The sequence below is a fragment of the Danio aesculapii genome, chromosome 7 (assembly GCF_903798145.1).
Source record: "Danio aesculapii chromosome 7, fDanAes4.1, whole genome shotgun sequence".
Lineage (NCBI taxonomy): Eukaryota > Metazoa > Chordata > Actinopteri > Cypriniformes > Danionidae > Danio > Danio aesculapii.
The window spans coordinates 13,214,297-13,227,501 of NC_079441.1; the positions used below are offsets into that span (position 1 = coordinate 13,214,297).

General features: G+C 31.5%; 1 protein-coding gene across 1 annotated transcript; it reads left to right on the forward strand.

Annotated features, from left to right (window-relative positions):
• The first annotated feature begins 3,239 nt into the window (after window positions 1-3,239).
• On the forward strand, window positions 3,240-5,969 carry mespba (mesoderm posterior ba). Its single transcript, XM_056462605.1, has 2 exons — window positions 3,240-3,896; window positions 5,916-5,969. Exons 1-2 carry the CDS (start codon window positions 3,240-3,242, stop codon window positions 5,967-5,969), a joined length of 711 nt encoding a protein of 236 aa, XP_056318580.1.
• Window positions 5,970-13,205: the final 7,236 nt, after the last annotated feature.

Genomic DNA, 13,205 nt, shown 5'->3' on the forward strand with positions numbered 1-13,205 from the left:
TTTTTTCCATGAATTTAAAGATAGCCCATTTTACAGAGTCATGTGAAGAAGCACCTAGCGTCTTTCTACAACAAAGCCTAGGCTAACGATGAGGTAACTTCAACAGTAACTAATAGTAACTAATGCCACGATTCACGTTTAGCTAAATAATACATACTGAGACACTGTATGCTATTCATCATTTATTATATTAAATAAATAATACTTTTATTAGCATAATTCGATTAAATGTGACAAAAATAGAGCGTTTGTTTGATTTCTATTTGGGTCCTCAAACAGTTTCCACAAAAAATATGTCTGTTCACTCAAGCCGATCGTAATATTCGCTTTAAGAAACGATCTCATTAACACTTTGGGTCTCTGAATGAGACCCACTTTACTTCACCGAGTGAATGACTAGCTCGACCACAAAACTGTAAACCTGCTCACCAGTTTGTGTGAATGTCACACCTCAAGTGCAATCTGCTAATGGAGTTTATTAAGCACCATTAAACATAATTAAGGTCAATTACGCTGCTTAGCTCTTTGAAATACAACCCAATACACAAAATCAGCAGAAGTTTTGAATTATTGGGTTGACTACTAGCACTGTAGGTTATCATTGAGTATAGGCATGTGCAGTGAAGATAGAAATCATCAAATGATTGTGTCTTGCTATTTTAGTCTAAAACAAAGATATAAGCATCATTTTATTAAGCCTACACCACCGTTCAAAATGTGAGGTTTGTAAGATTGCTGCAATGTTGAAGGGAATTTCAGGATGGCTTACCAAATCTCTATTTATTAGATATAAGAAGTTTATTATCTCTATTTATTAGATTATTAATCTCTATTAGATCAATTGATTGTGTTTCTTAAGAAATACAGTAATGAAGTTTGCAATGAAGGTTACTGATTATTAAACTGAACTGAACTTAAACTTTGGAAAGTGAACTACACTGTTTTAATTTACTATGATCTTTTATGTGAAGCTGCTTTGACACAACCTACGTTGTAAAAGCGCTATACAAATAATGGTGAATTGAATTGAATTGAACTGTCAATAATATTATTCAGAAGGTCATGGTCCGCACTCATTAAATAATTACTTTTTTTATTTTACATTCTTAGGTGATGCATAACACAGACATTTCGGCACAATGCCTTCCTCAGTGTGATACAATCCTCTCACTCCACCCTTTTATCCCACAATCAATCACATTACGTCATTAGTTTAGACGGCTACTCAATATTTAAATACGATCTCATTCTCAATATAATATACTATAAATAACCACACAAGAAATATTTACCTTCACCTTCAAAAACATTATTTCACTAGAAAATAGCATATCAATTATCATCATTTTCTTATTCATGTCTACATCAATGCAATAAACAGTCCAAAACATTAGAAATACATTTTCATCACATTGTTTGTATCATTGCATCCTCAAAATCCACGATTCACAATATTTTAGCTAAACAACAAACCGTTAACAAAACACAGAAAGGTCAAACTCTTCATTCATTCCTCTTGGTGTAAGTGATTTTAATAAATTAATTGATATGTTATTTTCCTGAAATATTACAGGTGATGGTAAATATTGGTGTGGTTAATTATAGTGTATTGGAATAAAAATGAGATTGTTTTTAACTAATGACATAATGTGATTGACTGTGGGAGAAAAGGGTGGAGAGGATTGTGTCACATCGAGGAAGGCGCTGTGCAGAAACATCTGTGTTTTGTATTGCCTAAGAATGTAAAATAAAAACTATACAAAGTAATTATTTAATGAGTTCGAATTATGACCTGAATTAAGAAATGCAGTAAGAAGAAAAAGATTTTACTAGATCCAATTTTTCCATATGATTATTCTTATATGCTGATTTGTTGCTTAGGAAACACTTTATATTATTATCAATGTGAAGAAGTATATTTGTATAAACCACAATTTTTTTTCCTTGAGATTTTTTGATAATTAGAAAGTTTAAAAGAATATAATTTTATATAACACACACTTTTATTGACCAACAATGGATTAAGCTGGTCAAAAGTAACAAAACTTTATCAAATTCAAGATTCCTTTTATTGTCATTCAAAACAGCACACAATGATGCAATGCAGAATGAAATTATTCCACCGGTACATAATAAAAACTGTAGAAAAGAAATGAATAAATAACTACATACACACAAAAATGTAATGAATAGACATAAATTAAAGCTAAAAATGTGTAAGCCCAAGAAATGTAAATAATAAAAGTTATGAATGAAATTATAAATAAGCACATTGATTATTTCAATAAGTTATAACTTATAATATTATCACTTATTTTTTATTTATTTAATAATTAATTCACAAAATAATTAAATAATTCATAATAATAAACATAAATATATTCATTCATTCATTTTCTTTCGGCTTAGTCCCTTTATTAATCAGGGGTCGCCACAGCGGAATGAACCGCCAAGTCATCCAGCATATAGCGGATGCCCTTCCAGCTGCAACCCAGTACTGGGAAATATCCATACACACTGTCATTCACACACATACACTACGGCTGATTTAGTTTAACACCTATAGTGCATGTCTATGGACTGTGGGGGAAACCGGAGCACCCGGAGGAAACCCACGCGAACACGGGGAGAACATGTAAACTCCACACAGAAATGCCAACTGACCCAGCCGGGACTTAAACCAGCGACCTTCTTACTGTGAGGCAACACTGCTAACCCCTGAGCCACCATGTCGCCAACATAAATATATATTTTAAAATAATTTATAATATTTATACTATTTAATAATATTGTATAAATGTTACTTCAGACCGATTTAATGTGTTCTTGAAGAATAAAAATATCATTAATTATATTTAAAAATCTTACTCACAACTGCAGATTTTACTTTATTTTACACAAACACGTAGTACGTTTTACCACCATTTTTTTTAAATCAAATGATCAAAAGCAGAATTTTCACTGACATTAAAACACAACAAACAAAAAAGCACACGTTGTTTGCTCAGTTGCACAACCTCCAGGAGAACCTCTGCTCTGGTTTGTTGTTTTGACGAGGAGTCAAAATTCACACCTCGTACTCCTGCAGCCTCTCCCAGCGTTTCCCAGACAGATCCAGGCCAGATACTAAGCTCTCAGAGACAGCGATGGCTACCGTGAGCCTGCAGAGGTGTCACCTCGCACCTCCAAAATCCAACATATAAACCTCCATCCTCCATTCACCAGCACAGACCCACGACATGCAAACCTCAAGCAAGAACCAATGGAGCAGTTCCAGCTCCGAGTCTGAGTTTTCCAGCATTTCCTCTCCAGAGACAACTTCACCGGATCAGAGCTATTCACCATCTCATCAACCCAAACCTCCGTGCTATAAATCAGTCAAATCTTCAAATATCATGAAGAAAAAGCGGAGATTGAGGCTGAAGAACCCGAGCGAGCAGCGACAGAACGCTAGTGAGAAGGAGAAGCTGAGGATGAGGGATCTGACCAAAGCTCTTCATCATCTCAGGAGCTTCTTACCTGCTTCAGTAGCTCCGGTAGGACAAACCCTGACCAAAATTGAGACTCTGAGGCTCACAATACGATACATCTCCTTTTTGTCTTCTCAGCTGGGGCTCAGTGAAGAAGAGCTGAGCTACAGGAGACAGGAAAATTCAAGTGGATGCTCTTTGTCGAGTTTTGAGTGTTCGTCTGTGGGTGGGGGTTTTGTTGGGACTGAGCAGGTTTACACACGCTGTGATGGACAGTACGAGGACTTCTCTGGTTATGGAGGACAGTACAGGGAGCAATATGGAGGCTTTACACAGCAGCATTCAATGGAGCAAAACGGCTTGGTCAATATTGACGGCTTCATCCAGAGTCAACAGTGCGGGCAGATGACACAGACACCGTACCAGGTATGGTACCAAGTTATTATGGTGATGTTTTTATTGTTGAAGTTTTTGATTGTGTATTTTGTGTTGTTTCAGTATTATTTTATTTTACTAATGTCAATGTCAAAGAAGATGGCAAAATGTAGTAAAATGGCATGCTTCTGTTATAGAAAAGAATATTAAATGATATATTAGTGTATTAAATAATTGATTTTTCCGGCCAGTTTTTTAAAATCAATTTGTAAATATTTCTGGAAAAAAAAACTCACTAAGACTACATTTTTCATAATTACTTAATGTAATAGAGTTATATAAAATTATATATGTGTATGAGAAATGTAAAAAAAAAAAGATTTTATAAAATAAAAAGTCAAAATGTCATGTTTATGTTATATTAAAATAGATGTAAAATTATATATTAGTGTATTAAATAATTTATTTGTCTGGCAACTCTTGTAAAATTAATTATTAGTTAAATTATATATATATATATATATATAAATAAAATTCACCAAGACAACATTTATTTCATCATTACCTAATGTAATAGAGTTATATAAAATTGTTGTATATTCACGTGTGTGTGTGCGTGCGTGTGTCAAATGTCAAAAAGAAGATTGAAAAAATGAGTCAAAATGTTAAGTTTGGGTTATATTAAAAATATATATTAAATGAACTATGTTCATCAAGAGAGCATTTATTTCATAACTAATTAATGTAATAAAATTTGATAATTATGTAAAAAAAAAGTAATTTATTTATGTGAATGAAAAGTAGACACACACTCTCGGTCATATTAATTAATATTCAGAATAATTAAAACATTAAATAATATTTAAATAAACAAAATAATATTAGAAAAAAAAGTATAAATTGTTCTATATAATCATTTTATATATTAAGCCTTTACCACAATCTATGTGCAATGTAGTGATACTTTCATTGCAGATTAAAATATGTATTTTTGTATATGTATGTGTATGTATATGTGTGTGTGTGTGTGTGTATATATATATATATATATATATATATATATATATATATATATATATATATATATATATATATATATATATATATATATATATATATATATATATATATAATTGTAGGATGGTCAATAAATTGTTTAGGTGAAATTCATCATGATTTACTTAATATTGTAAATAATATAATATATTAAAATTTTTGAATGTTTACTTGGGCTTATAAGTCATATTTATATTGTTATAAAACATATGAACAGCACCATACTAATTAATTTATATACATTGTAATTATACTTGTATTGCAGTGGAAATATAGGGTACACATTTTTATCACATTTATCCATTATGTAAAGTGTCATATATGTGTACACTGGATTTTAATATTTCCACATTTTAAATAGAGGGTGGTTAATAAACTATTTAGTTGAACATTTTCCAAATATTAATTTGTTCAATTAAACAGTAGTTTAAGTGCAATTAATTTCTTTGGACAAAAGCAATAATTTCCAGACTTATTGCAGTATCCTAAATTAACCTCTAGGTGTCGCAAAACACCAGTGTGTGGATAAAATAATAAAAGTTCATCATTTTTTGTATTCAGCAGTGTTTCCCAACCCTGTTCCTGAAGGCACACCAACAGTACACATTTTCAACCTCTCCCTAATCAAACACACCTGAATCAACTCATCAGAAGATTAGAAGAGACTCCAAAACCTGAAGTTAATTGGTCAGATAAGGGAGACATTTAAAATATGTACTGTTGGTGTGCATCCAGGAACAGGGTTGGGAAACACTGATGTACAGTATATGGTCAATATTTTCATTTTTTAACCATATTAAATACTATTTAGCTTATTCATAATGCAGATTTCACTCAGTAACAAGATAATCCCATTATTGACATCTGTCTACAAACTGAATGCTTAAAAAATAGTTTTGAAAAGATTAATTTGAAAATTAGTATCATTATTGTTTTAGTTTTGAGCATTGTCACCAACTATATGATGCAAATAAGTGAAAAAATGACCAACTACTTCTCTATCCTTTATTTCAGGTTTATGGAAGAAACTTTGGCTATCATCTCGTTCCCCAGGCTTACTGGAGCTGACAGAAAGATCTCTATCACACAAAAGACTAAGGGCAGAAACTGTATTGTGTACAGTGAACTGATGTATGGCTTCTTGTGTTATGTAAAAGCAATAAAACAAATGTTAATTCTGATATTCTTAAAATTTAAGTTATATGTTTTATCCATGTATATCCTTTGTAAATACAAAACTATATTTGATATGTATTTGTAATAAAACATGTCTTTAAAATGTTTGTTTCTTTTATTATTTATTTATTTTTTTATTTTTTTATTTATTGTTTTTGCCAAATCCTATTCTGATATTTCAAACATGTTTATTACAGTTTCTTTAATAATATTATATTAGAGTAATGAAATAATTTATCAGTTAGAAATCAATATGGGATTTTTATTCAAGCTATTATTTGTGGCACATCATTGTAGCCCATTGTTTCTAAATCAGAGCAAGGAAGACTTTGCATCTGTATAGGAGAAATGTCGGTTTGTGAACATTCAAGAGATAGAAAAAATTAATAAAAAATGTCTTTAAAATATTCTCACAATTCTGAGATTAGCTTTGATTAGGAAAAGGTTGTTTTATGTATTCTTTAAATTGTTGTAGTGTAATAATACTTGTTGAACTAAAACCTATATACCAGTGACAGTTTTTTTTTAATGTGCACTAAAAAAAATGCTGGGTTCCACAATTCTTTTATGTTATCCCAACACAAAATAAGTTAACTTCATTCTTTGTTTTTTACAACTTTAAGTGGATTGAACACAAAACAATTTAATTGTCCCAAACCAACTCAAGAATTGCGTTGATTCAGCTCATTTTCAAAAAGTAGTTTGAACAACTGGCAAAAATCATTGAGTGATGTTATAAAACATTAAAATTAGCGCCCTCTATTGGTCATCTGACAACACTCACTATCTGCACTTGCTTTGGATACACATGTGTTTTCCCGTTCATTATTCATTTCCTAAACAAAATCTTAATTAATAAGCTGTGAGCCCCTAACCAAACCAACCAGCTATGAGGAGAATAACATCATTGCAAACTTTGATTTAAATCGAAGATGTATATAAATATATAAAAAATACAATGTGTTCTGCACGCTTTTAATGAGGGAAAGAACTACAAACTCATTAAGCACTCTGTGAATGACACAATCAAATTAAAAATGACAGTTGCTGGTCGTATTTATACACAAACTATTTACATAAAGTGTATTGCAATTTGCATAAAATAAGTTGCAAACAAATGAGTTTGATAAAAGCATAGGCTAAGAATCTCTGAGATTGCCAGCCTTATATAGGTTTCTGTTAAAAAAAATCAGGTGTAAACGAATACATTTTTTTTCTCTTGGATTTATTCTGATTTATTCTGTTGAATCATTTTTATAATTAATTTGCAGTGGTACGTAGTCAGCTATTACGTTTGTAGACAGCAATCAGTTATCCATATCATGACAAAAATCATATTTTTCTCATAGTAAATAAATTAAATTGTTTGCTAAATACCACAGAAAAACACCAAAATGGTTCCGCGAGGTAAAAACTACATCTCCCATCATGCACCACAACTATTTTCAGATTCAGTTGTACCTGAGCTAAAAACTCCAGTCCCTGCCACCAGATGTCAGTAACATCTTAGTTAGTTTGTAAAGGAATTTCTTGGGATTATTAGACGCATTCAAAACTAAAAAAATAATTTAATATTTAATTTGTTCCAGAATTTCACCATTAATCCACATTATTTTACACACAGCTATAGATTGCAGATTGATGAGTGAGTGATTTATATTCAAGTTAAGTTTGATTCAGTGGTTACAGTTTGAATGTGATTTGACCTTTTAGCGCAAGACTTCTTTTTTTTTTTGTACAAATTTTGATTTATGTCACGAGGACCACTGGCTAAATGAATATATGAGATGAGATTAAAATGTAAATGAGCATATCAAATACAAACTTCTAAAAATAACTTAAGTTACTGTTTACCTGTCATTCACATGATTGACTGGGGTCTGTTGTAATGTTTGGAGAAAAAAGCTTATTGTAAAAGTAAATTTTTTTATGAATTAATAATAATAACCATATGAGTAAAACATCCGCTGTGTAAAACATATGCTGGATTATTTGGTGGTTTATTCCGCTGTGGCAACCCCTGATTAATAAAGGGACTAATCCAAAGGAAATTAATGAAATAATAGTATAATATAATAATACAATTAATTAATAGCTTTAAAATAAAAAGATTCAAAGAAACAAACACTTTATTCAATTAAACAAGTACACAATAGTATAAATAAACGTGTAAAATTAATGAACACAGCACTGTGATGAGCTTCAAAATCAATAACGTACCAATTTAAATACATTATTTCTTAGAGCTAAAATATTTAGAGATTAGAAATTAATTAGAAATTATTTTTGTACATGCTGTCCAATGATTTGCCTAATTAACCTAACTTGCCTAAATAACCTAGTTAACATAGTTGAGCTCACTTTAAGCTGATTACCATAATATCATGCAAAATAATTAGCAAAATATTGTGTACTGTTTTTATAGTAAGAATGGTATTATGGTAAAAATAGTTATTAGAAATTAGGATAACACATTAGTTTGTCATAATTCATGCTATTAACTGCTAGCTTATTACCTGCCTATTAAAATATTAAGTCTTTATTAGTTATAAAGTATGATCTTACTCTACATCCCTAATCTCAAAACCTAAAGCCAATTATCTAACTATTAATAAGCAGTTAATAGTAGTTTATTAAGCTAGTAATGTTATTTAATAGTTTGTTAATACTGTGAACTAAACGGAAATCGGTCATTAGAAATATTAACTGAATTGAAGTATATCCTAAGATGTTGAAGAAGTAGTCACATGGTATGTCACATGTGGTAAAAGTGACAAATCCTGGTAAAAACTATTTTGTTAAACAATTGCCAGAAAGGAAATTACTTTGAGCTCTTAGCACAAATATTAGTTATTCTGCATGTTAGTGTTTCTCCATCTTATCCTTCAGATGTGACGTGTATTCAGGCAGTGACAAAAGAAGCTTATTGTTGCTAATGAACTTCAGCTGACTGTGAAAAGCTCATTCACACCACTAAGTCTAGCCAGATATTAAGTTTTTGAGAGCCCCCTCTAGGACCCCCCCCCCCCCCCATTGCAATACTGATGTTTTAAATGCATAGAACAGTTGCGTGTGAATTGCAGTATGTTGTGGCATTAGAGCACAAAGTTTATTTTGGCAGCTATTTAGGGATATTTGATGTGCAAATCCCGATGCCAAATACACACATTCAGCTCTTTCATCCTGGAGGGCAAATACACTATTTAAATGTGTGAACGTTTCACAATCACATGCTAATCGGCTCATAATCACATGGGTGTTACAGAAAGTTTGAGGAAATCCCCCAAATTAAGTTAGATTAGTTAGGCGCTCATCCTGGCAACTGTACTAATAGATAGAATATTTATTTATTTATTTATATGTTTTTTCACTCAACTAATTAAATAAAACAACATTCTTTCTGTCTTTGTGTTTGTCTATTTCTTTCTGTCTGTCTTTCTGTCTTTTTCGTTCTTTCTGTCTTTGTATTTGTCTTTATTTTTTTATTTTTTTATTTCTTTCTGTCTTTCTTCGTATTTGTCTATTTCATTCTTTTTGTTGTTCTTCGTATTTGTCTATTTTTCTTTATTTCTGTCCTTCTTTTTTTGTTTTTCTTCATATTTGTCTATTTCTTTCTTTTTTCCCTTTATTTCTGTCTTTCTCTTTTCTTTCTTTTTTTCTTTTTTTTCTTTCTTTCTTTCCTTCTTTCTTTTAGTTTTTCTTCATATTTGTCTTTCTTTCTTTCTTTCTTTCTTTCTTTCATTCTTTCTTTCTTTCGATCATTAGAGTACAATTTCCAAGAAAGTCTTTGTGCTTCGAAAAATAAGTTAATACATTTGTAATTTTTTTTTATTAAGTTTATTTTTGATGTTCTTTAGAATACAATTTACAATAAAGCCTTTTTGCTTAGAAAATAAAGATAATTAACCCTAACCCTTTTCTTTTATTTAAATGTTTGATGTTAAGTGTAAAAAAAAAAAATCTGTATTTTACTGGGGAGTTGTAAAAAAATGTAAATGTAAAAAAAATTTACTCCCGTATTAATAATGGCATTTATACTTGGCAGAAAAATTAAGGAGGGGAGAGTATAGTATACACTCTAAAAAAACTTTTTTAGTTAAATCAAATGAAAATCAAACTTTTATAGTCATCTAAACTTGCATCAGTCAACCAACTAAAATATTAAGTTAAACTGTTATTAGCCCCCCTGTTTATTTTGTGCATAATTTCTGTTTAACAGAAAATTAACACATTTCTAAACATAATAGTTTTAACAACTGATTTATTTTATCTTTGCCATGATGACAGTAAATAATATTTAACTAGATATCTTTCAAGATTTTTCACTTGTATTCAGTAATAAAAGTGACATTTAAAGGCTTAACTAGGTTAATTAGGTTAACTAGGCAGGTTTCGGTAATTAGGCTAGTTATTGTATAATGATGGTTTGTTCTGTAGACTATCGAAAATATATAGCATTAAAGGGGCTAATAATTTTGATCTTAAAATGTTTTTAAAAAAATTAAAAATAGCTTTTATTTTAGCCGAATTAAAACAAAGACTCTTTCCAGAAGAAAAAATATTATTAGACATACTGTGAAAATTTCCTTGCTCTGCTAAACATAATTTGGGAAATATTTAACAAAGAAAAAAAACTTCAAAGGGGGGCAAATAATTCTGACTTCAACTGTATATGCTATTATATGCTACATTATAAACTGTGTTGAGTTTTTTTAATTAAAGTTTATTAGTTCAATATAATGTACATTACTAACTGTTTATTTTAGTAAGATAAAATAGTACAGATGTATTATTTGTAGTATGCATTAAATGTATAATGTTGGAAAAAAACTGCCACTGACATCAATAGTAGGAACAGAAAAAGGAAGTTGCCTTGTCTGTCTGTTTTTTTTTCTCAATGTTCTTCAGATAACTTTGTGATAAGTAAATGCTGACTGTTTTCCATTTCTGTGTGAACTATCCTTTAAGGACCACAGTGCGGCCCTAAATTATTTCACACCTCTTGTTAGTAAACCTTACAAGTTTCTTCTTGTATTCTTAGTTTAAACTGACATCTAGAAATGAACTAATACATAACTTGTGACACCACTGAGCTCATGGCTGAGATCTTTCAGATAACATTATAAATGCTCTTATATCTATCTATACGTGTGTCTCTGTTGATGCAGGAGTCAAAAGCGACACTTCTGTTTTGTGGGAACGGCAGTCTCTGATCTGCTCCACCAGCACCATCATCTGCTCCATCACCACAGGAGCACGCAGGAGGCGTCACATTCAAGGCTCAGAGGTCAAAACTTCATGCCCAGGTAGGAATGCAATCAAAACGGTGTTAATCGTATTAACATGAAGGAACGGGTGTGACGTGATCGTGCTTTTCGTAGGATCATCACCATAATGATTTTGATGACCATAAAGTTTTTGCACACATGCTATTAGCAGTAAATAGACTCTGAAATTGTAAAATTAAGAGGTGCATTATGATTGAGACATGGGATAATCTAATAATATGCATCAGTTCATTATGGATGGTCAGCGTTAAAGTCATTGCTGCATTTCTTTAGTAAAAATGGCCATCAACATTTAGAATAAAAGTCCACTATGTGTATTGGAAAGTGTTACTGCTTTTCATGTTTTACCTTTTTTTGTGCACTTCACCCAAATTAAACACACCAAATGTGATATCTGGAAGGGACCTTCTACAGTATTGGCTTTTAATGAACATTTGAGAAGAATTAACCCTCCACCTGTTGACCTATGGGTCAAAAAATCATTTTAACATCACAAAATAAAAATCGAAATTATGATAAGTTTGATGCCTTTTTCTAAATTGACCTCAACATTAAAAAAATATAACCTGCACACACACTGTAAACAAATTGTAAACAAAACTGTAAAATGTTTTTGCTTTAATTTTAATCTGTTAATCAGGTTACACAAATGATCTTTGTGTCATGCAAAGGTTAACTTATTATTTGTAGTGAGTTTATGTAAGTTAAGATGACTACAAAAGTTAATCTGATTCAACAATAAAAAAATTTAGCAATAGTAAGCAATGTTTTTTTTGCAGTGCAACTAGGGTACAAAGGTTGTCATAGATGTAAAATTTGACTCGCTAGCTATAAAGCCATTTAAACACCACATTTATGGGGACATAATGATCTTCATACTGTACAGACTGTATATTCAATCCCCCTACCCCAAACCTACCCTTGAACCCAATCCTCACAGCAAACAATCTGCATTTTTACATTTTCAAAGTGTGGTTTATGAGCCGTTTTTCCTCATAAGGATCAAAAATGTGTCCCCACAAGGACAAAGTTGTCTAATATTATTATTCTTGTGGGGTCTGTCTGTCTGTCTGTCTGTCCGTCCGTAGTTCTATCCATCTGTTTATAGGTCTATCTAACCATCCATCCATCCATCCATCATTCTATCTATCTATCTATCTATCTATCTATCTATCTATCTATCTATCTATCTATCTATCTATCTATCTATCTGTCTGTCTGTCTGTCTGTCTGTCTGTCTGTCTGTCTGTCTGTCTGTCTGTCTGTCTGTCCGTCCGTCCGTCCGTCCGTCCGTCCGTCCGTAGTTCTATCCATCTGTTTATAGGTCTATCTAACCATCCATCTATCTTTCTATCTATCTATCTATCTATCTATCTATCTATCTATCTATCTATCTATCTATCTATCTATCTATCTATCTGTCTGTCTGTCTGTCTGTCCGTCCGTCCGTCCGTCCGTCCGTCCGTCCGTCCGTCCGTCCGTCCGTCCGTCCGTCCGATCCATCATCCATCCATCTGCCTATAGCTCTATCCATCTGCCTATAGCTCTATCCATCTGCCTATAGCTCTATCCATCTGTCTATAGTTCTATAGATCTATCTATAGTTCTCTATATCCATCCATCCATCTGACTATAGTTCTCTATATCCATCCATCCATCCATCTGTCTATAGTTCTCTATATCCATCCATCCACCCATCCATCTGACTATAGTTCTCTATATCCATCCATCCATCCATCCATCTGTCTATAGTTCTCTATATCCATCCATCCATCCATCTATCTATCCATCCATCCATCCATCCATCCATCATTCTATCTATCTATCTATCTATCTATCT

Bases quoted from the DNA above. Each gene is read 5' to 3' on its own strand.
- mespba (XM_056462605.1), top strand. From the start codon at position 3,240: ATGCAAACCTCAAGCAAGAACCAATGGAGCAGTTCCAGCTCCGAGTCT. The intron at 3,897-5,915 runs GTATGGTACCAA...CCTTTATTTCAG, and splicing joins TGACACAGACACCGTACCAG to GTTTATGGAAGAAACTTTGG.